The sequence below is a fragment of the Oryctolagus cuniculus genome, chromosome 5 (genome assembly GCF_051225735.1).
Source record: "Oryctolagus cuniculus isolate XC-2025 breed Fujian yellow rabbit chromosome 5, ASM5122573v1, whole genome shotgun sequence".
NCBI classification, from domain to species: Eukaryota; Metazoa; Chordata; class Mammalia; order Lagomorpha; family Leporidae; genus Oryctolagus; species Oryctolagus cuniculus.
In genome coordinates, this window is record NC_142871.1 from 64,784,631 (window position 1) to 64,808,551 (window position 23,921).

A 23,921-nucleotide genomic window follows, 5' to 3' on the forward strand; every position below is an offset into this window, starting at 1 on the left:
CCCACATTCTCTTGTAATTCCTTTTTCTTTTTTTTTTTTTTTTTTTGGGTGAGCTTTTAAAAGTACTCTCACATAATTATAAGGAGGCACTCATAGTTTATTGTGTAAATAAAATTATATGACCATAATTATCCAAAGGGTAGATAATTCTGGAGACCTCAGTTATTCTTAGATCAGAAGCTATCATGAGGAAACCTAAAAATATTGCTAAGTAAAAAATAATAAAAACACTGCATATTAAAGTTTTTAAGGATTCACCTAAACCAGTATTTAGAGGGAATTACACTCTTTTATTTCCTATCATAGAAAAACACAATTTACTGAAATCAGGACAGAAAGATACAATAGTACTGTTAATACCACAGCTATATAAAGAGTAGTAGGAAATATGAAGGGGTTTCAACATTAATGGAAAAGTCTGTGTTATGAAAAACCTATACATGTATTTTTTTTGTTTTGGCACTTGTACTAACTTGTTACAGTGTGTCTGAACAGGATCTAGTTTGAGGCACTTAAGACAAATAATATATTAATTGAAAGGAGCCCCTGTCAGAGTAACATACCTTCTGCAAAAGAACTGAAGCAAGAACAAATATCCAATTGATGATGAAGCTTTGGTGGAAGATTGGTGAAATTGTTGATGTTTTGCAAAAAAACATTATTGGGACAAGACCCAAAGAAATGTTTACAAGTGGATAATTTGCTTTAGGAAGGGATAAGAGAGCATCAAAGATGAAGTTTGTAGTGACAGACATCCATATTAGTTTGTCAAGCTGAAATTAACCCTATTCATGCCGAAATGTAGTGATCGACAGCAGAAATAAATAGCTAAAACTATAGACATGTCCATTGGTTCAGCTTACACAGTTCTGACTGAAAAATGAAAGTGGAGCAAACTTTCTGCTGTATGGGCATCGGAACTGTTGGGTCTGTATCAGCTGCAGATCAGAGCAGAGCTTTCTGTGGAAATTTGGAGCACATGCAATCAAGATCCTGAAGTGTTCCTTGGAAGAATTGTAACAGATAAATATCCCTTTACCAGAATGTTCCAGAAAGGCAAAACACTGTCAAAGCAGTGACTACCCACAGGGGGAAGTGGTCCAGGGAAAGCAAAAGCAAAACAGGAGAAAGATCATAGCAGCAGACTTCTGGGGCTGGTCAGGGCATTTTGCTTGTTGACTTTCTGCTTATTAAGAGAGAGTTTTGAAAAAATGAGCCAAAGCTTTAGCAGAGAAGTACCCAGGACAGTTTGATCAGAAAGTCCTTCTCCACAGTAACAATATTCCTGCTTATACCTCTTACTCAATAATTTTGCAGAAATTTTGATGAGAAATCATTACTCATTTGCCTAATAGTCCTGACTAGGCTCCTTCTTCCTGCTGTTTTTCAATCTTACTTAAAGGGCATGCTCTTTTTTTGGGTAGTTATCATGTTAAAAAGACTGCATTGCCAAGGTTAAATTCCCAAAATGTTCTCAATATTCTATAGAAATGGATGTAAAAGGCTGGTATTACCACTTATAAAATTGTGTTGACCTTGATGGGGCTTATATTAAGAACTAAAGATTATGTTTTTATTTTTTATCTCATAATTTTATCTTCCACAAACTTTTCCATGAACTTTATGAAGTCCCCTTATATTATGAATAACTTTAATTGCAAGGTTTTGGTAACAAATTTGACACAGATTCAGTGAAAATATACTTTACCAAAACTGACACAAGAAATAACAGAAATGAACAGCCTCTTTCTATAAAGAAATTAGATTTGTGGCCGGCACCGCGGCTCACTAGGCTAATCCTCTGCCTTGCGGTGCCGGCACACCGGGTTCTAGTCCCGGTTGGGGCGCCGGATTCTGTCCTGGTTGCCCCTCTTCCAGGCCAGCTCTCTGCTATGGCCCGGGAGTGCAGTGGAGGATGGCCCAGGTGCTTGGGCCCTGTACCCCATGGGAGACCAGGAGAAGCACCTGGCTCCTGCCTTCGGATGGGCGTAGTGCGCCAGCCGCAGCGCACCAGCCACGGCGGCCATTGGAGGGTGAACCAACGGCAAAGGAAGACCTTTCTCTCTGTCTCTCTCTCAATGTCCACTCTGTCTGGTAAAAAAAAAAAAAGAAATTAGATTTGTAATTTTAAAAACCTCACAGAGTAAAGCTCCTTACATACAGTTTCATGGAGAATTGTACAAAAATATTTAAGGAATAACTAATATTTATCTTTATGCAGTTTTTTCAGAAAAGAGGGGTGGGGGCGGGGCAGGGAACACTTCCTTGTTGGAACTTGGAACTGGTTTTTAGAGGCTGAGATAACTACAATCCTAAAACCTACTAAATGCTTTAGAAGGAAACTGTAATCTTAGATCCCTCATGATCACAGATACAAAAGCCATTGACAAAATACTAGCAGATTGAATCCAACCGCTTAATATGAAAAAGGACAGGGCACACCGTGACTCAGCTGAATTTGCTGTAGGAGTACTAGATTGGGTCAACACTTGAATAACAATCAGTGTACTTCACTGCATTAATGTGGGAAAGTAGAAAAATCAAAGACACAGGAAAAACCATTGTCAGAATTCAGTGCCTATTTGTTATCAAGACTGTCAGCAGGCTTGGAAATGGAGGGGAACTTCCTTGGTGTGACAAAGGCTACTGCTTAATGATGGCTTATTGTTTATTTCACCTGAAGATAGGGAAAAAAAGACATGGAATGGTGCTCCTTTGCTTCTGTCAACAGTTCTGCTCTATTACAACATATATATTTTCTTTTTTAAAGATTTATTTATTTATTTGAAAGGCAGACTTATAGAGAGGCAGAGAGAGAGAGAGGGAAATCTTCCATCCACCGGTTCACTCCCCAAATGGCCACAACAGCTGGAGCTGGGCCAATCCGAAGCCAGGAGCCAGGAGCTTTTTCCAGGTCACCTATGCGGGTGCAGGAACCCAAGCACTTATGTCATCTTTTACTGCTTTCCTAGGTCATAGCAGAGAGCTGGATTGTAAGTAGAGCAGCCAGGTCTTGAACCGGCATCCATATGGGATGCTGACACTGCAGGCACTATGCCACAGCGCCAGCCCCAACATATATATTCTTCAGAATTATTGTTACTGGGGCCAGTGTTGTGGCATAGCTGGTAAAGTACATCTGCGATGCTGGCATCCCATATGGGTACCAGTTTGAGCCCCAGCTGCTCCACTTCTGATCCAGCTGCCTGCTAATGGCCTGGGAAAGCAGTGGAGGATAGCCCAAATGTTTGGGCCCCTGCACCCATGTGGGAGACCCGGAAGAAGCTCCTGGCTCCTGACTTTGAATGGACCTAGCTCCAGCCATTTGGGGAATGAACCAACGGGTGGAAGATCTCGCTGTGTCTTTGTCTCTCTCTGTAACTCTACCATTCAAATAAATAAGTAAATAAAAAAATTGTGAATAAAAAATGTGCAAAAAGAAATATTGGAATTAAAGGAAAGGGGTTAGGAGTCACTTGCAGTGACAACAACAACAAAAAAGTCCATGGGTCTCTGTCGCCCACATGAATGATTCAGATTGAATTCCAGGCTCTTGGCTTTGGCCAAGAGGAATGTATTAAAAACTATAGCATAGATTCAGTTATATCAACTGGTTAAGAAATGTATAAATGCTACAATAAATATGATATTTCATATTGAAAAATATCGAAGTTTATTGAGATGGGCATTGGAAGAGCTATAGTTTGTCAGTTGTGAAATGATGGAAGCTGGGTTATCTGAAATCAGACACTAAATTGTAATATCTGACAGGTGTGAGTGAAGTGCCTAACATGAATTTATTTACTGCTCTGTTTCTGAGGTGTGTGCTCGTGGTTTAGCTAGGTGCAGTCCTCTGACATCACCTGTTTCATGTGGACAGAAGCTCACACTTGGCTCAGTGTTTTCCTAATTAGTTCCTTTGGAACAAATGTGAAAGGCTCAGCAGGCCGTTCACAGATACATATGTATGAATTACCAGTAAGCGCATGAAAAGGTGCTCAGCATCCTTAGGCATCAGAGGACTGTAAATTAAAATCATCATTAGCTATTACTTGCCTCACTAGAATCACTAAACTGAAAAACACTGACAGTACCAAGTTTTAGGTCATAGAGTATCCAGAAATCTCATCTCATGTGGAATATTAAGGTTCTGTTAACCAGGGGCCGACACCGTGGTGCAGTGGGTTGATGCCCTGGTCTGAAGTGCCGGCATCCCATATGGGCGCCGGTTCGAGACCCAGCTGCTCCACTTCTGATCCAGCTCCCTGCTGTGTCCTGGGAATGCAGTGGAGGATAGCCCAACTCCTTGGGCCCATGCACCCAAGTGGGAGACCCGGAAGACTCCTGTATCCTGGCTTCAGATCAGTGCAGCTCCAGCCATTGCGGCCAACTGGGGAGTGAACCATCGGATGGAGGACTTCTCACTCTGCCTATCCTCTCTCTGTGTAATTCTTTCAAATAAATAAATAAATCTTTTTTTTTTTTAATCTAGGGATATTTATTTTCCTCTTGAGTTCCAATCTATTTTTTCCCAAAAATTATGTGGGTCTGGACAAATTTTTAAATTATGCAGGTAACAATGCTACTTGGTGTACACAAAACACTATAAGAAGCAGAGTGGTGAACACAAGCATAACTTCATGAAGAAATAAGATGGGTTAATTTTCTTTTTCTTTTTTTTTTTAACTTTAATAAATATAAATTTCTAAAGTACAGCTTTTGGATTACAATGGATTTTTGCCCCCCATAACTTCCCTCCCACTCGCAACCCTCCCATCTTCCACTCTCTCTCCCATTCCATTCCCATCAAGATTCATTTTCAATTATGTTTATACACAGAAGATCAATTTAGTATATATTAAGTAAAGATTTCAACTGTTTGCACCCACACCGAAACACAAAGTGTAAAATACTGTTTGAGTACTAGTTATAGTGTTAATTCACATTGTACAACACATTAAGGACAGAGATCCTACATGAGGAGTAAGTGCACATGACTCCTGTTGTTGACTTAGAAAATTGACACTCTTCTGATGCCATAAGCATCAGAAATCACCCTAGGCTCTTGTCATGAGTTGCCAAGGCCATGGAAGCATTTTGAGTTCGCTGACTCCGATCTTTAAATAAATAAATCTTTAAAAAAAATTATGTTAACCATTTTGAAAATAGTTTGCAGCTTTTTGTTGTTGTTGTTGTTAAATTTATTTACTTGAAAGGAAGAGAGACATGGAATGAAACAGATGGATCTTCCATCTGCTGATTAACTCTCCAAATGCCCACATTTGGGGTGAGGGCAGGCCAAAGCCAAGAGCCTGGAATTCAATCTGAATCATTCATGTGGGCGTGAACTTTTTTTTTGAGCCTTCACTTCCTGCCTCCCAGCATGTGCATTGGCAGAAAGATGGAATCATGAATAGAGTTAGTACTGCAGACCCAAGCACTCCAATATGGTATGTGGGTATCCCAAGTGACATTAAGCAATGTGTCAAATGCCCATCATTGGCAGTTTTTTTTTTTTTTTTTTTTAAGATTTACTTATTTGGAAGGCAGAGTTATAGAGAGAGGAGAGACACAGAGAGAGAGAGATCTTTCATCCACAGATTAACTACCAAATGGCCACAGCCACTAGAGCTGGGCCAGGCTGAAGCTAGAAGCCAGGAGCTTCTTCCTGGTCTCCCATATGGGTATAGGGGCCCAAATACTTGGGCCGTCTTCCACTGCCTTCCCAGTGCATTAGTAGAGAACTGGATCAGAAGTGGAGTAGCTAGGACTCGAACCGGCACCCATTTGGGATGCAGGCATTACAGGCAGTGGCCTAACCCACTATGCCACAAATGCCGGCCTTGATAGTTTTGAAATATAGTAAAACATACACTTGCTCCCAGACTTTGAGTATTTCTGCTTCCAGTGTGCGCCCATGACAGATGCAAGTATTTCCATAAAAAAAGACTAACATTAGTGCTTGGAGTAGCCTTACTACTAATAGCACAATCCTGGAGACAATCCTAATATCTTTAACATGTTTTGGGGTAAAAGATGATGGTATTCCTTTAATGGCATACTACTCAGTCAAAAAGCTATTGATATGTGCATTAACACAAATTAATTGTAAAATATCATGCTGAGTGAGAGGTTTGAGATTACACAATATTACATTAGTACAGTTGTATTTATGAGATTTCATTCCAAGCAAAACTAGTCCCAGGTGTTACAAGTTCTAACAGTGATTGCGTGGGGTGGGATTGGGGGCACCGATTGTAGAGGGCACAGGGAACTTTGGTGGTAGGATGGCTTTGATGGTAATGTTCTATACCTTGTTTGGTCCAGCTCATCTAACTTTATTCTTAAGATTGCTGAGCCTTACTGTATGTGAATCATATCTCAATTTAGCTTATAAGAAGTTGACAGAGGTAAGAACAGTCATTACCTGTGTGTTAATGCACTTTCACTGCGCTGTGACTAAGGAAATGCCAACAGCATTGTAATCCTGGCAGATAAATGTTATTATAGAGTCAGGTGTTAGAACTTCATGAATTTTGCCTAGATTTGGAATAGGGAAGGTTTTCTTGCAGGAAGGAGGTAGAAATTGAACATGAAGGTTGAGAAGGATTTTTTTTTTTTTTTTTTTTTTTTTTTGGTCAAGTGTGTAACTTGTTGAGCCTAGGAAAGGAGAGGTGCAGAGGAAATAATTTGTGGAAGGACATGGAGACGAGACAGTATTGCTGAAAGAACTAAAGGAGTGTTGAAGGAGATGAGAACTGTTGAAGATAGCTGAAGCAGGGAATATTTGGTCTAGTGGGCAGAGAGAGTAGAGTATGTGAAATGGTAGTGAGAAATTATGTGGGACAGGTTACCAGGGGCCTAAATCATTTAAAATCTTAGAAGTGATTTGACTTATTTAAAAAGTCAATCTTTTTTTCCATTTTTAATTTTATCTAAAAGTGATTTAAAAGTCACTTTTAATTTTTTTCAACATTAGAGCTAATTGGTGGAATGACAGATTTGAATTGTGTTTTAGGGGGATGGCTGCAGCTCAGAATGTAAGGGAAGAAAATGAGTTAAAAGGGGTGAGACTGCAGGCATGGGATCCAGTTCCAAGACTTTTTATAAATCATGAATATTGCGTGGGCAGTGGGGTATAGAAGGTTAAGATGCTGCTTGTTCCATATTGGAGTGCGTGGGACTGAATTTTGCCTCTGTTTCTAGTCAGCTTTTGCTAATGCACCTGGGAGGCAGCAGGTAATGAATCAGGAATTGTGTCCCTGTCACCCATGTAGGAGACCTGGATGGAGCTCTTGGCTCTTGGGTTCCGGTGGGTCCAGGCCCCACTGTTAGAGGAGTTTTGGGATGAACCAGTGGATGGAAGATTCTCCCTCCCCTCCCCGTGTGTATATGTGTGTGTGTGTATTCTGCCTTTCAAATAAATAAAAATACATAAACATTTAAAAAGTAATTAGATGTTAGTCTTCAACTAGATAAGTGGCACTGGGGATGTTAAAAAGTGAAGGAATTCCAGATGTATTTAGGATATAAAGTCAACAGAACTGAATTGGATATGGAAAATGGGGAGGAGGAGGAGTAAGGGGGAAATAATTAGTTTATTTTTGGACTTGCTGAGTTGCACATGTCTATGAAGCATTCAACTAGATTAGTATGGGTCTGAAGATCATGAGAGGATCTTGGCAGGAGACAGATAATGTGATTCCGTCCCTACATGCTATGGCAGAAGGTAATCTTACTGTAGGTGAGCGTATGGGATGAAAAAGTGAAGAGGTCCTGAGCTGGAATCTTGAAAAATACCAATATATAAAAAACAGTTAAGGAAGAAACAAGAGAGGTGAAAAAGAGGTTGGAGGGAAATGAGAAATGTGATGACACAGGAACCTGTACATGAGTGCTTCATGGAGATGTTTGGTTAGGCCTTCAAACACTGAAGAATTGAAGGGCATCAGTGGTGACCATGCAGAGAGAATTTGCAGTGGGTGAGGGTCAACATTGCAGACTCTTAGGAGCTGAAAGGCCGTGGTGAGCTACAGGTAGAAAAGACAGGGCTAAGCCAAAGAGGAGCTGGGGTTGAGGAGAAGGGTTATTGCTTGGCTGGTTTTTGGTTGTTGGTTTAAGATGGGAGAATGCTGGTGGAAAACAGTAATTAGAAAATGGTTAAAGATACTATTATGGAAAGGGAGGGGAATAATTAATTGAGCTGTGTTCCAAAGATTCAGCAGATGGCATCAAGCCAGCAGGATGTTGGATACCCCTTAGGTTGTAGCAGGGCTGAAGGAGATGATTGCAGGTAAGGTTTCAGATTGCCCCTTGATAGAATTAGAAGACTGGGGCTGGCACTGTAGCTCAGAGGGTAAAGCCACTGCCTGCAGTACTGGTATCTCATATTGGTGCTGGTTTGAGTGCTGGTTGCTCTACTTCTCATACAGCTTCCTGCTAATGTGCCTGGGAAAGCAGCAGAGGATAGCCCAAGTGCTTGGCCTCTGACATCCATGTAGGAGACCTGGAAGAAGCTCCTGGCTCCTGGCTTCCGACTGGCCTAGCCCTGGCCATTGCGACTATCTGGGGAGTGAACCAGCAGATGGAAGGAAGATCTCTTGATTTTTTTTTTCTCTCTCTCTCTCTCTCTAACTCTCTTTCAAATAAATAAATAAATCTTTAAAAAAGAATCAGAACATTTAAGAGAGTTGAAAAAGATAGCAAATTTTGGTTTTAGTATTGATTCAGTTTATTTCTTTTGCTGCTTTTTTTTTGTAGCATCCTTCCTCACATCCTGAAAATGATATTTTGGTAAAAATATTTGAAAAATCCTCTCCCTTTCTTTACTCATTTGTACATGTATATGAACATTTAAAGATTTTGTAAAAGTAAGCTATTTAACTCATATTTTTTTCTGCCCTAATGCTGGGTGCACTATTATTAGAGGTGACTCAGTAATGAAATTACATTGCTATGGCAACACTCGTATGTTTAAGCAGATGCTAGATTCTTTATGGGTCATATGGAAAAGACATCTTCATTGTACCCTAATCTTACAGTATTACTAAAAGGTTGAAAAAGGCTATTTTTTCCCCTTAGTTTGGAAATAGTTTTAGCATAGTATTGTTTGGTTATCTTTAGTGTGTCTGAACTAATTCCACACAGGCTGGTTTACTATTTTAATTAAAGGACACAAGTAATAATATTAAAGTAAATGGAACCATTTAAAATTACTTTTATAAAAATGAAATTAGATTTAGTTCATCAGATCTCTGACATGGAAGATTAATGAAAGCAAGTAAACATGATATCAGACTCACCCCCTTTATTTTGTAAGGATTTGGATTGAGAAGATAGGCACTTTGATACAGTTGCAAATGTGTGCTAGATTAGAAATGGAATGAAGCAAAGCCTATCTGTCATTTCATCATGAAGGTTTTAAAAGAATGATTTCACACTCCTGCCTTCAGCCCGTGGTGGCATGAAGCACACTGCAGGAGCTGAGGAAGCTTTCTTGGGTTCAGGCATCTGACACTGTTTTCACTGCCACCATTAGTGTCAGGCATATTGGCTGCCTTTTCCTGTGATGCCTCTCTCGTGTTTCCTCTGAGCCCCCATCACTAAAGATTCGCTCCTTATCCTAGGGAGAGGGGAGGCATAGTGTGTGTGTGTGTGTGTGTGTGTGTGTTGAGATTTATTTTGTTTCAAAGAGTGAGGTCTTCCATCTGCTGGTTCACTCCCAGGATGGCTACAACGACCAGACCTGGAGGTAGGCTGAAGCCAGGTGCCAGGAGTCTCCTTCAGGTCTTCCATGTGGGCATAGGAACCCAAGCACTTGGGCCACCCTTTGCTGCTTTCCCAGGAGCATTAGCAGGGAGCTGGATGGGAAGTGGAGCAGCCAGGACTCAAACTGGCTTTCATGTGGGATGCCAGCATTGTAGGTGGCAGGTTTACCCTCCACACCACAATGCTGGCCCCAGGAGGCATTCTCTGTTGAAAGGTGAGTATATGTAAATATCTGCTGTTTTGGTAGACCCTTTTTTTGCCATGAAGACTATTCATTTGTAATTGACAGCTATCAGTTAATGAAGTCAGGGTTTGTTAAGCTTAGAAACCTGCAAAACAATGGAAGTGGAAAAAGTAAGACTTTTTAGCACTTACTGGTTACAAGATCTGTTGAGATTAGTATAGACACTGTCAAAAGTACACCAAAATGATGTTTTCTTCAGACTTCTCAAAACACTGTTTTGAGTGATCTTAACTACCTCTTTCATTTTCAGCTTGTAAACAGTTTTAAGAAATATGAATAGTACTTAAATAGGTGAAAAATTGCAACTTTTATATATTTTCTTTGGAATATGAACATTCATATTTTCAGCTACTCATTAGTAACAAAAATGTATAATCATGTGAAATTGTACAGCATCTGAAAAGCCGTTTTAGGCTTTATTGATAAATGAAAATCATATGTGAACATTTATCATATATATCAGGCTGTTTTGAAATTGAAGAGCCATTTTAGATTTATACATTGTTTACTAAATTTAAAAATTTCTAGAAATTATTGAAAATTGTGTGCAATATTTAGAGTATGTTAGGATTTTTTTAAATTTGATGAACTTTTTTATGTTTTAGGGGTTGATTTATAGACCTGAAATGGAAAACATTGAATTTAAGTAGAAGTAACCTATTAAACTTCTTATTTGATGTAGTATTAATCCTTTTTACTGTAATATAAATTTAAAATATGTTATCTAAAAACTACAGAGAAGGAAAGAAAGGGAGCGGGGGAGTAGGTAGTGGGGGAGGAGAAAGGGAATATCATTATGTTCTTAGAAACACATCTACAAATCACACTGAATTTGTTAAAAACTAAAAATTAAAAAATTTTTGAAAAATGAAAAAATAACTAGAAGTGACTTTCATAATGTTAATCCATTTGAATATAATAGAATTGATGTGTATGTAATATGTACATGTAATTCTTTGTCCAGGTCAGGAAGCCAAAAACAAATCTCAATGTAGGATAAGTAAAGCCAGTATAGCTGATCGGAAATTTATTATGATAATGACGATGTTTTTTAATTCGTATGGAAAGTAGAGATAGAGACAGACATAGATAGGTCTTCTGCCCTCTGGTCCATCCCCCAAATGTCTGCAGAACCCTTTGCTGAGCACGCCAAAGCCAGAATCCTGGAACTCAATCTGGGTTCCCTACATGGGCAGCAGGGACCTGAGTACTCGAGTCGTCATCACCTGCTGCTCCCCAGGGTGTGCATTAGTGGGAAGTTGGAATCCAGAGGTGACACTCAAATCCACATGCTCTCTTGGGAGAACTGTCTTAACTGCTCTGTCAAACACTCACTCCCAGTTGCTTGGAAATTTCATTAAGCTAGTACTTTCCCTCCCTTCAGTTCATGTCTCTCGTCTTTTGGTTCTGCCTTTCTGCTTCTGAAATGCTCCTTTTGCCTTTTCATATTTTATGAAATTTTATAGTTTTTCATTGTAAGTCTTCATGTGTGTATGTTTGAAAACATGCAGCTCAGTTCTTAGGGATGTGTAGGGGCTCGGTGGCTACTCAGCAGAAGCTGTGGGATTAGTTTGTTTTGAACAGGAGGAGGCATGAGCAGGGTAGACTGATTAAAACTGTCACTCATGATTAGTTCCTGATTATTTTTTAAAAACTTACATTTGGAGGAGTGGTATTGTGGTTGAGCAGCTTAAGCTGCTGCTTGACAGGCCTCATCCCATATTACAGTTGTGGTTCAAGTCTCTGCTGCTCTGCCTTCAATCCAGACCCCTGCTAATATGCCTGGGAAAGCAGCAGAGGATGGCTCATGTGGGAGACTAGGACTTAGTTCCTGGTTCTTGACTCAGACCTGGCTTTTTGGCCACTTGGAAATGGAAGTTTGCCATCCCTCTGTTGCTCTGCCTTTCAATTAAATCTAAAAAATAAAAGTAACTTTTCATTTTTTAAAAAGATTTATTTATTTATTTGAAAGAGTTACAGAGAGACAGAAATAGCGTTCATCCTCTGGTTCACTCCCCAGATGGCCATATTAGCTGGGGCTGGGCCAGCCAAAGCTAAGCGTTTCATCTGAGTCTTGAATGTGGGCGCAGGGGCCAATGGACTTGGGTCATCTTAGGCTGCTTTCCCAGGCATATTAGCAGGGAGCTGGATCAGAAGTGGAGCAACCGAGACTTGAACTGGTACCCATATGGGCTGCTGGCATCACAGGTGTCGGCTTAACCTGCTATGCCACAACATTGGCCCCTTCTATTTTCTTAAGATTCTCTGTATCAGAGCTCTATGATGTTTATGAATACAGTAACCTGATTAGACTATAACTAAATGCTGTCTTCACCATTATTTTTTAAACTGTTTTTATTAAAGGACCTGTGTAGAGAGTAACTGTGAATATAGTCATTATTCCTAATATTTGGGTCACCTGGAGTAAGTGATATTATTTAGTGGTTAAAAGTTAGGAGTCTTAATGTCAAACTAGTCTTATACCCTAGCTCTACTACTTGCAAAGTCAGTAACTCTTTGGACTGTTGTCATTCTCTGAGTTGTACTTTTCTTTTGTGAAATAGCTGTAATAATTCTATCTTTTTTTAAAACGATTTATTTATTTATTTATTTGAAAGTCAGAGTTACGCAGAGAGAGGAGAGGCAGAGAGAGAGAGAGATCTTTCATCCACTCGTTCACTCCCCAATTGGCCGCAACAGCCAGAGCTGTGCCGATCTGAAGCCAGGAGCCAGGGGCTTCCTCTGGATCTCCCACGTGGGTGCAGGGGCCCAAGAACCTGGGCCGTCTTCTACTGCTTTCCCAGGCCACAACAGAGAGCTGGATCGGAAGTGGAGCAGCCGGGTCTTCAACCTGTGCCCATATGGGATGCTGGCACTGTAGGTGGCAGCTTTACCTGCTACGCCACAGCACCAGACCCAGTAATTTTATATTGAGTATTCTTGTGAGAAGTCAGTTAGATAATAAGTATAAAAAGCCTTAGTACATTGTCAAATCCAAAGTGTTCAATAAATGTTAGCTCTTGTCCCCCCCCCCCCCCCCCCCCGTGGAAAGTGCATTAGTTATCTCATTTATTACTTATTGGTCCAATCATTATTGGCTCAACTGCTAAAAGATTCTGAGAAGGTACAGGATGTAAATTTAGCTGTTTGACTTTCAAAGCTGCTTTTCCACCTCACCATTGATTTTTTAATTAATTTTTTTAAAGATTTCTATTTTACTTTATTTGAGAGAGCTGTCGACAGTGAGAAGGAGAGACAGAGAGAAAGGTCTTCCTTCCACTGGTTCATTCCCCAGATGGCCACAACGGCTGGAACTGTGCCAGTCTGAAGCCAGGAGCCAGGTGCTTCTTCCCGGTCTCCCACGTGGGTGCAGGGGCCCAAGGATTTGGGCCATCTTCCACTGCTTTCCCAGGCCACAGCAGATAGCTGGACTGGAAGTGAAACAGCTGGGACTAGAACCAGCACCCATATGGGATGCCGGTGCCTCAGGTGGAGGATTAACCCACTGTGCCACGGCTCTGGCCCCCTCACCAGTGATTTTGTTTTTGAGTTTTGCATCTATTCTCATTAACATTGGTATAGGGAAAAAAGACTGTCCACTAACCACATGTTATAGGTAAGTTCAGATGTACATTATAACAGATTGAGCAACTATATCTATGTACTAGTAATTTTTGGAAAGGCTTAGCCCCCTGAATTTTTTTTCATAAACATTATAAATTATAAGGAATAACAAAACTTAACCCAAACGAACAGTCTTTTAAAGGCTTAGAAATTAAGGATGAATCCCCCAGAATCAAAAAATAGAAGCAACTGAAGCCTGGAGCCGATGGTGTAGCATTTCTTGGAGAGTCCAGGATTTGTTTTTGGTTAATAAGAAAAGCTCCTGTAGAGTTGGGAGATGAGGTTAAAAGCTGCTTTCTACAGCTAAAAGAGTTCTTACCGACTTAGAGTACACTACTCATATTCAAAGTATACACTTTAATAAGTTTATACCACAACTTATGTCATATGTATGTTGTTTCTTGTTTTTGACTGTTAAAAATAAAGCTGTTGTCAACATTTGTGTGCAAGTCTTTACATGGACAAAGGCTATCATTTCTTTTAGCCAAATGCCTAGTTGTAAAATGTCTGGGTCAGGTGGCAGGTGCATGTTTACTCTTTAAAAGAAACTATCAGTGTGTTTTCCAAAGTGGTCATAACTTTATGTTCCCACCAGCAGTGTCTGCCGGTTGCATTCCATATCTTTGCCAGTTCATAATATGGGCAGTTCAGAAGCATCGAGGGTACTTCACAGAGTTTGTGGAAAAGTGAAATTAAAAGACAAGTTTATTTTAGTATAAAAACTTCTTGAAATCCATGCATATGTTTCTATAATACAGATTTTCTATGAACTTTTTGAAGACCCCTCATATATTTTTAAATTATTTTATTTTACTGTCTTATTCTGTGTTATAAACACATATGAGGATTATTTGAGAAAAGTCCAAAATTTGGCAAATAGGCTATTTCAAGTTAAAAAGCATTTAGACTTATTGCAGTGGTTATAGATGATTGGTTGTAAATATTGGAAAATTGGTGATGAAAGTTCTTCTTTAAGAAGCTAATTTTACAATGTGTCTACCTGTTTTATATGTGTTTTTTTCTTTGATAGAATTTTCCAGAAAAGGACCTTCTGCACTGTCCATCTAAGGATGCAATTGAAGCTCATTTTATGTCTTGTATGAAAGAAGCTGATGCTTTAAAGCATAAAAGTCAAGTAATTAATGAAATGCAGAAAAAAGATCACAAGCAGCTGTGGATGGGATTACAAAATGGTAACTATAGCAGTGTTTGATTTCAGAATACCATTTTAGGAAACATAACTCAGCCGTACTGTGTGATTGACACGCTGTAGAACTGGTAGTGTGAGTTTCTGTCATCCCTTCCCTTAGACCAACATTACTCTGTTCATGGATTCTCTAGCATTTTACTGATTGCCTACCCATAACACATGATAGAGTAAACTCTGTTTAGCTTTTGAAGAAAATACTGTTCCTGCTAGGCTGGGGCCCTTTTTCACGTGTGTCCCCTCTAGGATCACAACAGAAAACCCTGGGCATGGAGCAGGACAGTTCCAACCTCTGCTTTCTTAGAATAGTAGACTTGCTTGGGCTTTAGATTTTCTTTTTTTCTGTGATTTAGAAAATAGCCCAAGGAGACAGCTGAGGGGAAACAAGGAGCTCATCTCTGTGTTTCCCAGATTTTGAAGTTCTTGAGTCCTTAATCTTTTTTGCATTGATTGCCTTATAATGCTTCAGACAGTTGTTTAATGCACAGGCAGTCCTCACTTGATCATCCCATTATGCATGAGGTTTTGTTACTGTGTTTTTAGGTAAGTAACACCCATTTCCCGGTATGTGGTTCACATTTCAGTTATTATGGCATGTTAACTGTAAATAATTAGATAAAACACAAATTTGCTAGCATTTCACTGTAGAAATCATCACATAACAACAAATGTGCCTGTCATCAGTGACAAATCATGTCATTCATTCAGTGTCTGCTGGTGTTTGGTTATGGTACATCTGTTCCTCATTTTACCCATGCCTCGAAGCATGTAGTTGTGTTGATCTGTGTCTTCTGCAATAAACCCGTGTATCATTTTTAAAAAATGGGTCATTGAAAAAGAGGATTGACCAAGAAAGAAGGATGGATAGATGGCTATACAGTAAAAAACAAAACAGTGATAATGTGGGAAATGAAATTTGGATAAAAGGAAGTGGAGAAATAGCTGACTTAGGGAATGTTGGCATGGCTGCCTTTCAAGAGACTAGAAATGCAGCCAGTGCAGCTTACTGAAGGTGAACTTATTGACATAACTAAAGAAAATAGCTGTGACAAAAAGGATACAGATGTCTCAGAGGAAGTTAATGCTATAAAAAGATCTTCATGTTAAAGGAAGTCTCAGAAATATCTCATGACATTGAAAGCACAAATAATAAAATGTAGGGAATTGATTAAAACAGAATTATTTCAGTTCACCAAGGCATACAAAAGATGTATAATTTGCCTGTAAGTTATACATTGAGAAAGCAAGCACTCTTGGGTGATAGTTGGGTTTATTAAAAAGAAATAAAACACATTTCAGGGTACTAAGTATTATTTTATTTTTTATTTTCCTCTATACATTTATAACCAAATAGTAATTTGGCAAGTTTTTTTGTAAGAATCATAATACAATCATAATTTTCCCCATCAGTTAAGACCATATTTCAGTTTCATTCTGCATCGTCACTTTTCCATTCCCACATTGCCGTGCAAAACTAGAACATCCTATGTTTTACCTATATTTGATAGTTATTTTTTGCTGGAAAGTAACAGCAAATTGAGTTCTGTTATTTCAATGACTATAATAAAATAGAAAATGCCCAGCCTTCTAAAACACAATTTTTTACAAATGTGATCTAGTTTTAATTTTTGAACTATATTATTATGTTAAGGAGATGTTTATAGTTATTTAGTATTTATTAACTTTCATTATGTAAAACTCAAGGCTTTATTGTAACTGCAGTAGCATATAAAGAACTTAATTCATTACAACCTATATTATAAATTACATCATCTCATTTCTTTTTTTTTGGTTTTAAATTTCTTTGGTTTACTGTAAGTTATATGGAGTTGGTCCTAGTTTCTTTTTTGTATGTCCAGTATTTCTCAGTAGATGGAAGCCACTTGGCCATTTATATTATTGAGTACACAAATTATTGTTAAGTTATTAAAAAACTTTTAACTCCTTGAGAATGTACCCATCCATTTTTTTTTTTTTTTTTTTTTGCTTGCTATTTGAAGACATGTATTTTAGGTGACATGAATAAAAGGAGAGTCTAAACAGAAAAGGATTCATGTAGAGGGAAAACATTTGAGAATAATTTGACTCCAGAGTTTAAATAAATTATGTATAGGGGAAAAAGAAAAGTTGATGCTCTTGAAATCAGTCTTGGATTTGGTGAGTCTGCCGCAAAGAACCAGAGGCTTAGCAGAGGATTCTAAAACGGGTGGAAATGTTTCAGATAAACAGTTAATGAAAAGAATGAAGGCCTGTTTTTTAATTCTCAGCTCTGCTTACTAGTACTTAGGTCAAGTCCCACAGTCCTGTTGAGCTTCAGTTTCTTAACCTGTGTAACAGGAGGTGTCTCTAGAGGCTGCAACGAAACGCTAAGGCAGTTCATGTGAAAGTGTTTGAAAGGAAGTAAAACTGTCTTGATGAAAAGAATTACTGAAGTCTCAGTGAGACTCCAGGACATGGATAGCAAACTGTGAATGTGGGCTCACCACCTGTTTTTATGAAGATTTGCGGGAATTCAGCCACACTTAATGCATTGATATGTTGTCTTGGATACTGTCATGCCACAGTAACAGAGTCAAGTTGTTGTTACAGAAACTATGTGGCCCACAAGCCCAAGAAATTTATTATCTTACTCTTTAATAAAACAGTGCTTACCAAGCCATTGAAAGCTGGTTCATTCATTACTGACAAAGTATCACTCAAAATATCACATATTCTAGGGCAGGCATTTTGCCTAGCGATTAAGATGTTAACCTTGGAGGGGCCGGCACCGTGGCACAGTAGGTTAATCCTCCACTGGCAGCGACGGTATCCCATATGGGTGCCGTTTCTAATCCTGGCTGCTCCTCTTCCAATCCTGTGGCCTGGGAAAGCAGTAGAAGATGGCCCAAGACCCTGGGCCCCTGCACCCATGTGGGAGATAGGGAAGAAGCACCTGGCTCCTGGCTTCGGATTGGCGCAGCTCTGGCTGTTGCAGCTGGCTGTTGTGGCCATTTGGGGAGTAAACCAATGGAAGGAAGACCTTTCTCCTTCTCACTGTCTGTAACTCTACCTCTCAAATAAATAAATAAAATCTTTAAAAAAAAAAAATGTTCCTGGAACACCAGCGTCTTGTATCCAAATACCGGCTCCTGATTCCAACTTCAGCTAATGTGCACCCTGGTAAACAGCAGGTGATGGCTCAAGTATTTGAGTCTCTGCCAACCATGTGGCAGACTCAGATTGAGTTCCTGGCTTCTAGATTCTTACTGGCACAGTCCTTTGCTATCTCAGGCATTTGGGAAGTTAGCTGATTGATGGGATCTTTCTGTGTGTCATTAAATAAAATGCTGGCTAGAATGCCTTTTCTCTTGGTATTTGTCTATTTAACTGTAATTCCTTTTTTTTTTTTTTTCCTTTTTAATTTGTTTTATTTGCAAGGCACAAAGAGAAAAAGAAAAAAAAATCCTATCTGCTGGTTCACTCCTCATGCCTCTGTATCTGAGACTGAACCAGGCTGAATTCGGGAGCCAGGAACTCGACCTGGGCCTCCTATGTGGGTGGCAGGGATCCACCTCCTTGAGCTGTCTGTCTCATCCAGTACACATTAGAAGGAAGTTAGAATATGGAGCAGAGCCAGGACTCAAACCCAGGTACTTTGATAATGGGGTGTGAATGTACCAGATGGTCCCACCATGGCAAACATCTGCCTCCAGCTCGTGTTTTAATGCTCATCTCATTCCACCTTATCTATATGAAGTCTTCCATTATGTTTTTAGTCAGCAGGTATTTATAGAACACTCAATATGTGCTTAATTCCTTAGAACCTACTATGGTCTTAAGCAGAGAGTAGAGAAAATGACTCTTATTATATTCCTTTCTAATGCCACCAGGAAGTAATATAAACAGCTTTTCGTAAATAGTTTAATATAACTATAAAATAGAGGAATACCTCACTTCAGATTTTTTTATGGAAATGGATTTTAAGTTTCAGAATTTTTCTCTCTGAAAGAAGTTACTGTTGGTTTGTGAAGTCGAAGATAGTTTACCTCCCTGTTAGTATAATTATAAATGTGTCAAAATTATGACATAGCAGATGGTAAATGTATTTCATTCAGAGCTGCACCTGTAGAGCAACTAAACAAAGATTTAAACAATTTTTGAATACTTTCAAATGCTAATTTTAATTTTGCAGACCTCTGTGAAAGAGAAATAAGAAAAGCTTATGAAACCAAGAAAACTCATTTAAGACATACTGTGCCTTTCAGTATTTTTTATGGGTTTTCATTTTAGCTACAGAAATATTTCACCACCCTGTGAAACAAAGTGATCACCACAAAAACGAGAAGAAAGTAGTATTTTAATTTGTGTGGAGTTGCCACTACTTGTACTGGCTGTTTTCTGTTAAGTGTCAGGCTGTTTTTCTTATAACCTGGAGATCTGTGAAAATCTCTGAAAATGTTTTTGACATGACTTGGTTTTCAACCTTGCTTTTCTGAGACTATATTAGATTCTGAAACAGAAGCAAGACATTCAATTCCCTGGACCTTCAATTAAAGACAAGATTTGACTGCTAAAAATGTTTTTAAAATGTCCTTTTTGGCTGTTTACTTTAAGATGAATTGTTATTTGATAGTGGGCTATTTTAACTTAAAACTGCTTTCTCAAAGGAAATGGTGATTAGCCAATGGTGATGTTACAACAAGAGTTCTATTTTGCAAATACTTTTGTCTGGTGCATAATGTAAAAGATAGGTGTAATGATTCCAGCTCTTTGGAAGTTTGAGTGAGAGAGACAGTGTGTTGTAATGTTGCCTTGCTTTGTCTTTGTTGAGTATAGTAGAGTATTAGACCCAGTCCATTGCCCTCAGGTGAAGCACTGTACCCCATGGCATATGACTTCTATCTCTAAGCTGGATTTCCTTTTTATTATTACTATTATTATTTAGAAAAAAATGTTTTTATTTATTAGAAAGGCAGAGGAACAGTACAGACAAAAGACATCTTCCATCCACTGGTCCATCCCCAAATTTCCATAACAGCTGGGGTTGGACCACACTGAAGCCAGGAGCTTGGAACCCAATTTGGGTCTCCTGTGTGAGTGGCAGAAACCCAAGCACTCAAGCCATCATCAGCAACCTCGCGGGATGTGCATTAGCAGGAACACGGAAACTGGCAGACCTGGGCACCAAATCCAGGGACTCTGATATGGGGTGTGAACAGCCTGTTAACTCCTGTGCTGAACACCTACACCTAAAATTGCCTATTACGTGTGAAATTGGTAATATCCTATAAGACTCAAATTCATGGACTGGAAAGCAGTAATTACATATAACCTGAACTATGATGATAGATGTTTTTCAATTTATTCAGAAGTTCTTCCTGGATGTGTAACTGCTGTTAATATGTCTCTTTTCATCCCTCTCTCTCTGTCTTGAGGAAGATTCTAGACAACTTCAGAAATAACTATAGTTGGGGCCGGCACCGTGGCTCACTTGGTTAATCCTCTGCCTGCAGTGCCAGCATCCCACATGGGCTCCGGGTTCTAGTCCCGGTTGCTCCTTTTCCAGTCCAGCTCTCTGCTGTGGCCCAGGAAGGCAGTGGAGGATGGCCCAAGTGCTTGTGCCCTGCACCCGCATGGGAGACCAGGAGGAAGCACCTGGCTCCTGGCTTCGGATCGGCATAGCTCTGGCTGTAGTGGCCATTTGGGGGGTGAACCAACGGAAGGAAGACCTTTCTCTCTGTCTCTCTCGCTGTCTATAACTCTACCTGTCACATAAATTTAAAAAAAAAAAGAAAAGAAAGAAAAAAGAAATAACTATAGTGGCATAGAAAGGCTGCTAAAGCAGAGGGACAGGTTTCCAATCTTGCAGCCACTGCCTGTCTGTGTATCCTGAAGCTTCAATATCTGTGACTTTGTTACAGTGTCGGTACTATTCTAGGTGTGGACTGTATAGAAGGATATTTGTTAAGTAGAGGTGGTGATAGAAAGTATAAGTAGTCTTCTTGAGGCTTTTGTCTTCAATGAAAGGTTCTTATTTTACATTGTCTTTCTCTAGAAAAATAATGTTACCAGATATGAGATCACTGGTGTTACTTTATATAAATAAGAACAGAGTATATATTGAATTGCTGTATACTGACCAGTCAGCCTCAGCAGTTATCAATACATGGTCAGTCTTTTCATCTGAGTGTTTTGTAAATTTTTATTCTTTCTTTCATAGTTACAAATATTGGTCACAGATTTGCATTGTTTATATATTTTATGATGTTTAATCAAGTCTTGGAAATAACATTCATGGTTCCTATCTTCATGACCATTAGTTCAGTCTTCATTATAGGAGTGTCATGTGCAGACTGTTTTAGTAGTATGGATTAGCTAGAGCTAATTAGCTAGGACCCTGGGGTGAATATGACAGGCCTGATCTCTTCCCTTAGAATTTATGGTCTAGTGGGAGGAGGCAGACATCCTTTTCATAATTATTACCTTGATAACTGAGGTGGTAGAAAAAGAGGAAAGGAATAGAGAACAGGTTGTTGTGATGGAAGTGTGCTAAACTGAGGGAATAATCTGGATTGCTCTTGGAAGCAGAGAGGTTACTAAATTTTGGGAACCAAAACAAGGTCATTTTCTTGTTTTCATTTTTAAAAATGTATTTGTTTATTTGTCAGGCAGAGTGATAGAGGGCAAGCCAGAGAGAGAGGTCCTCTATCCACTGGTTCACTCACTAGATGGCCGCAGTGGGGCTGGACCAGAACTCCATCCAGGTCTCCTACATGGGAGGCAGGGACTCTAGTACTTGAGCCATCCTTTGCTGCTTTCACAGGTCCATCATCAGGGAGCTGGATTGGACATGGAGTAGCTTGGACTTGAACTGATATGACATAACTGATAGCCAGTACGAGATGCCGGCATCACAAGTGTGGCTTAACCCACCACTCCACAGTGGGCATGCCAAGAAGACCATTCTAAGTGGAGTGAGATGATGAAGTTTGAGAGTGGCAAAGAAGTAACACTGGCTATTAGGGAAACATTCTATTCAGAACCTTATAGGCCTTTTTTAACAACGTTTAACTTAATCCCTAGGGAGTGAGGTGAGCCTATAAAAAATTGATAATAGACTTACTTAAGCAAGACTGTAACAGAATCATATTTTCCTTATGAGCATCCCATTGCCTGCATTGTAGTTAATGAGTTAGAAAGGAGTTAATGTATATAAAGTTAATTGAAAATAGATCTTAGTAAAAAAATAAGAATGGAGGCCGGCGCCGCGGCTCAATAGGCTAATCCTCCACCTAGTGGCACTGGCACACCGGGTTCTAGTCCCAGTTGGGGCGCTGGATTCTGTCCCGGTTGCCCCTCTTCCAGGCCAGCTCTCTGCTGTGGCCCGGGAAGGCAGTGGAGGATGGCCCAAGTGTTTGGGCCCTGCATCCCATGGGAGACCAGGAGAAGCACCTGGCTCCTGCCTTCGGATCAGCTTGGTGCGCCAGCCGCGGCGGCCATTGGAGGGTGAACCAATGGCAAAAGGAAGGCCTTTCTCTCTCTCTCTCACTATCCACTCTGCCTGTCAAAAAAAAAAAAAGAATGGAAATAGGAGGAGGAGGAAGAAAGGTAGGAATGTGGGTGGAAAGAATTGCTGTGTTCATAAAGTTGTATTTATGAAATGCATGAAGTTTATATTGCTTAAATAAAAGGTTTCTGGAGGGGGGGGCTCTCATAGAGTTCTATACCAGTGGTCAGGTAAGAGATGGTAACTATCGAGATACACATGTTGACTGTGAATGGTAGAGAGAAGTGGGAAGATGGGAGAAATATTTGAACTATAGAATGGCTGAGATTTAGTACTTTGTTGAATGTGGTCAGCAGTAGAGTAAGAATTGTTGAAGTTGATTCGTAGACATTTAGTAACTAAGTGTGCCTGACTGTTCTGATCCGGTTTACCTGGTATCAGTTACTACAACTGGTACTTTTAAGATAAATCACCTCTTTGATATCTAATCCCTTAATACTGTAACAAAAAAGAACGAAGTTATTTGATGCTATAAATGTTTTAAAATTTATGCAGATTCCTACTAATGACTGTTTTACTTCCTGAGTGCACAAGTCTGGCTTACTTGTTGACCAAATCCATCCTTATCTTTAAAGTGAAATGTTTGCCTGTCTTCCTGACCTCAGGCACCTCTTCCAGTTTTTGGTTTTTTTCTTCTTCTTCTTTTGTGTGTATATGAACTATTTTTTAACAGAAAAAGCCCACTGACTCATTTCTTCCTGTACATGCCTGCAGTAGGGCTGCAGTGCCCCATGGTCTTGATGTGCTGACCTCTGACTTGAAGCCCCAGAAATGGCGCAGCCCTCTGTACGTATGGATATTCTTCATTCGCTCCGGGTCCTCATGGAGTTTTGTCACCCAAACCATTGGCCAGAACCTAACTGTACTTTCCATCTTTTCCTTCCTTCTGTCTGTTCAAGAACCAGTCTGGGATCTTGTACTGACAGGGATTCTGCGTAATAATGCTTACCCATTCTGCCTCATCCTCAGCGAGGTCTCCTGCCCTCTTGATGAGGTCAGCGCCACATGGGCATATCTTCACCCTACACCCTTAATGGCAGTGCTGGCGAAGGCTATTTTGTGACACTCATTGATATTAGTATTGAGTACTCCCAAAATGTGCTGGAACTTCTCAGGGATCACTAGAGACACGGCGGTTGCAAAATGGCACCCTGCAGGCTTCCTGTAGAAGAACCCAGTCTTCATTTTTCATAAGATTAACGATATTGGTTTTGTCTTCTAAGTTCTTTTAGTGACTTTTAAAGTAATTCATGTTTTTAATTTAAGACAGCAAATCGACCAAAGCATTTACCTGTCCTTGAGCCTATGGAAGCATTATTTTCACCTTAGCAGTATGTTTTTGCCCTTTCTTCATAGAAGACCATTCTGTTGGTGGGAAAAGTGGAAGCTAAACAGAGTTCATATAGTCATGTTTTTGTTTTTCATCTCCATACTATGATAGTGTCTTCCCCAATAGAAGTCTCTGTGTGTTCTTGTTTCTTTGCCAAGCTTAGTTTAGCGAGCTCATTTTGTTTTCTGTACTCCTTTTTACC

At 39.6% G+C, this 23,921-nt stretch overlaps 1 protein-coding gene across 30 annotated transcripts in view; it reads left to right on the forward strand.

Moving 5' to 3' along the window:
* ATG5 (autophagy related 5) overlaps positions 1-23,921 on the forward strand; it is a 189,024-nt gene that overhangs the window by 52,110 nt on the left and 112,993 nt on the right. For 25 of the 30 annotated variants that reach the window (XR_016233818.1, XR_016233815.1, XR_016233817.1 and 22 more), the window contains one exon: positions 14,667-14,829. The exons of the other annotated variants lie outside the window; for them this stretch is intronic. Coding sequence is in view for 21 of the 25 variants with exons in the window: in XM_070073740.2 (XP_069929841.1) it covers positions 14,667-14,829 (163 nt within the window). In the remaining 4 variants the exon portion in view is untranslated. The remainder of the gene's footprint in view (positions 1-14,666; positions 14,830-23,921) is intronic. 30 annotated transcript variants of the gene reach the window in all.